The sequence below is a fragment of the Aplysia californica genome, unplaced genomic scaffold, assembly GCF_000002075.1.
Source record: "Aplysia californica isolate F4 #8 unplaced genomic scaffold, AplCal3.0 scaffold00732, whole genome shotgun sequence".
Taxonomy (NCBI): Eukaryota; Metazoa; Mollusca; class Gastropoda; order Aplysiida; family Aplysiidae; genus Aplysia; species Aplysia californica.
Genome location: NW_004798002.1, coordinates 1 through 1356, shown reverse-complemented (window position 1 = coordinate 1356; position 1356 = coordinate 1). Strand labels below are relative to the sequence as shown.

General features: G+C 41.0%; 1 protein-coding gene across 1 annotated transcript in view; it reads right to left on the bottom strand.

Annotated features, from left to right (window-relative positions):
- Positions 1 to 1146, bottom strand: part of LOC101845129 (transducin-like enhancer protein 1) — a gene marked incomplete at its 5' end in the record, with an annotated part of 21150 nt that extends 20004 nt beyond the window's left edge. Inside the window, 1 exon segment of the mRNA XM_005108898.2 lies at positions 1042 to 1146. Coding sequence (XP_005108955.2) covers positions 1042 to 1146 — 105 coding nt within the window.
- Between the last annotated feature and the right edge of the window lie 210 nt (positions 1147 to 1356).

The following is a 1356-nucleotide window of genomic DNA, read 5'->3' as shown; positions in this document are numbered from 1 at the left end:
TCATAAGTACACTTGAATCAACATGGCGTCACACACACACACACACACATACACACACACACATACATACACACATACACATACACACACACACACACACAAAGGAGGTGAGGGTGCGTACGTCAGAGCACACAACAATCTCCAAACAAACACTCGACAAGAACACTTGATAAGACTTCCTCACATGCACTTTACACCAGGCTTAGGAAATAGGAAGATCTTAGTTTCAGTTGAAGTACGAGTTTTACGGCACTTGTTTTTAGTTTTAGTAAAGGTTTTACGGCGCTCGCAACTGCATAAGGTCATATGAGCGCCAGAAGATCAGAGGTGTTACAAGAGAGTAACAAACATAAAAAAGAAGAAGGGGGGATAAGGACGACAGATGCTTGACAAGAAAGAAGAAGCAAACCACACCAGAGCACCCACCAACCACCCACTAGGGCACTTGCAACACAATTAATTAGGTCACACAAGTGCCGAAGATTAGAGATGTTACTAGAGAGTTCGATAGATTTAAATAGGTATTTTACGGCACTAAAGACACATTTTTGGTCATGTAAGTGCCAAATAACTAGAGAGTAACAGATAAAGAATTAACTTTTGTTTTAGTACAAGTTTTGCGACACTAGCAAGAGTAAGGGGACAAAACACATCAAGGACGATAGAAAGATGTTTGGAAGCAAAGAAAAGTCATGAAGAAGAGTGAGGCAACAAAACATATCAAAGACGAAAGATGTTAGGAAAGAAAGAAAGCGAGAGAGAAAAAAAAAAGAGAGAGAGAGAGAGAGAGAAAGAAATAAAGAGAGAGAGAGAAAGAAATAAAGAGAGAGAGAGAAAGAAAAAGCATGAAGAAGAGTAAGGAAACAAACCCATCAAGGACGAAAGATGTTTTTTGGAAGGAAAGAAGGAGCAGGAAGGAATAAAAGTGAGTAAACAAAACCCATCAAGAATAAAAGGTGTTTGGAAGGAAAGAAGGAGCAGGAAGGTTGGAAGGAAAGAAGGAGCATGAAGGAACCAAAGTGAGAAGTGGTCAGTACTTACAGCTGCCTTATCCTCGGCCCTACGCTTCTTGCCCTGGTCCGCCGCCTCGGGTGTCCGACTGCGGTGTCGGAATTTGTCACGCTCCAGCGGAGATGCCGAGCGCCTCTGTTGGTGGCACAAATAGAAACATAGAATAACAAAATGACTTACATGACATACACAACACCCTAACTAACCTCTCTGTTGGTGGCATAAATAGAATATATAAATAAACGTAACAGTAACACAATGTTAATGAGCACCCGCCAACCACCCACTACTAGTGCTGAGATTCCCTAACAGAACAGTATTAACAATACTATTATTTACAAACAA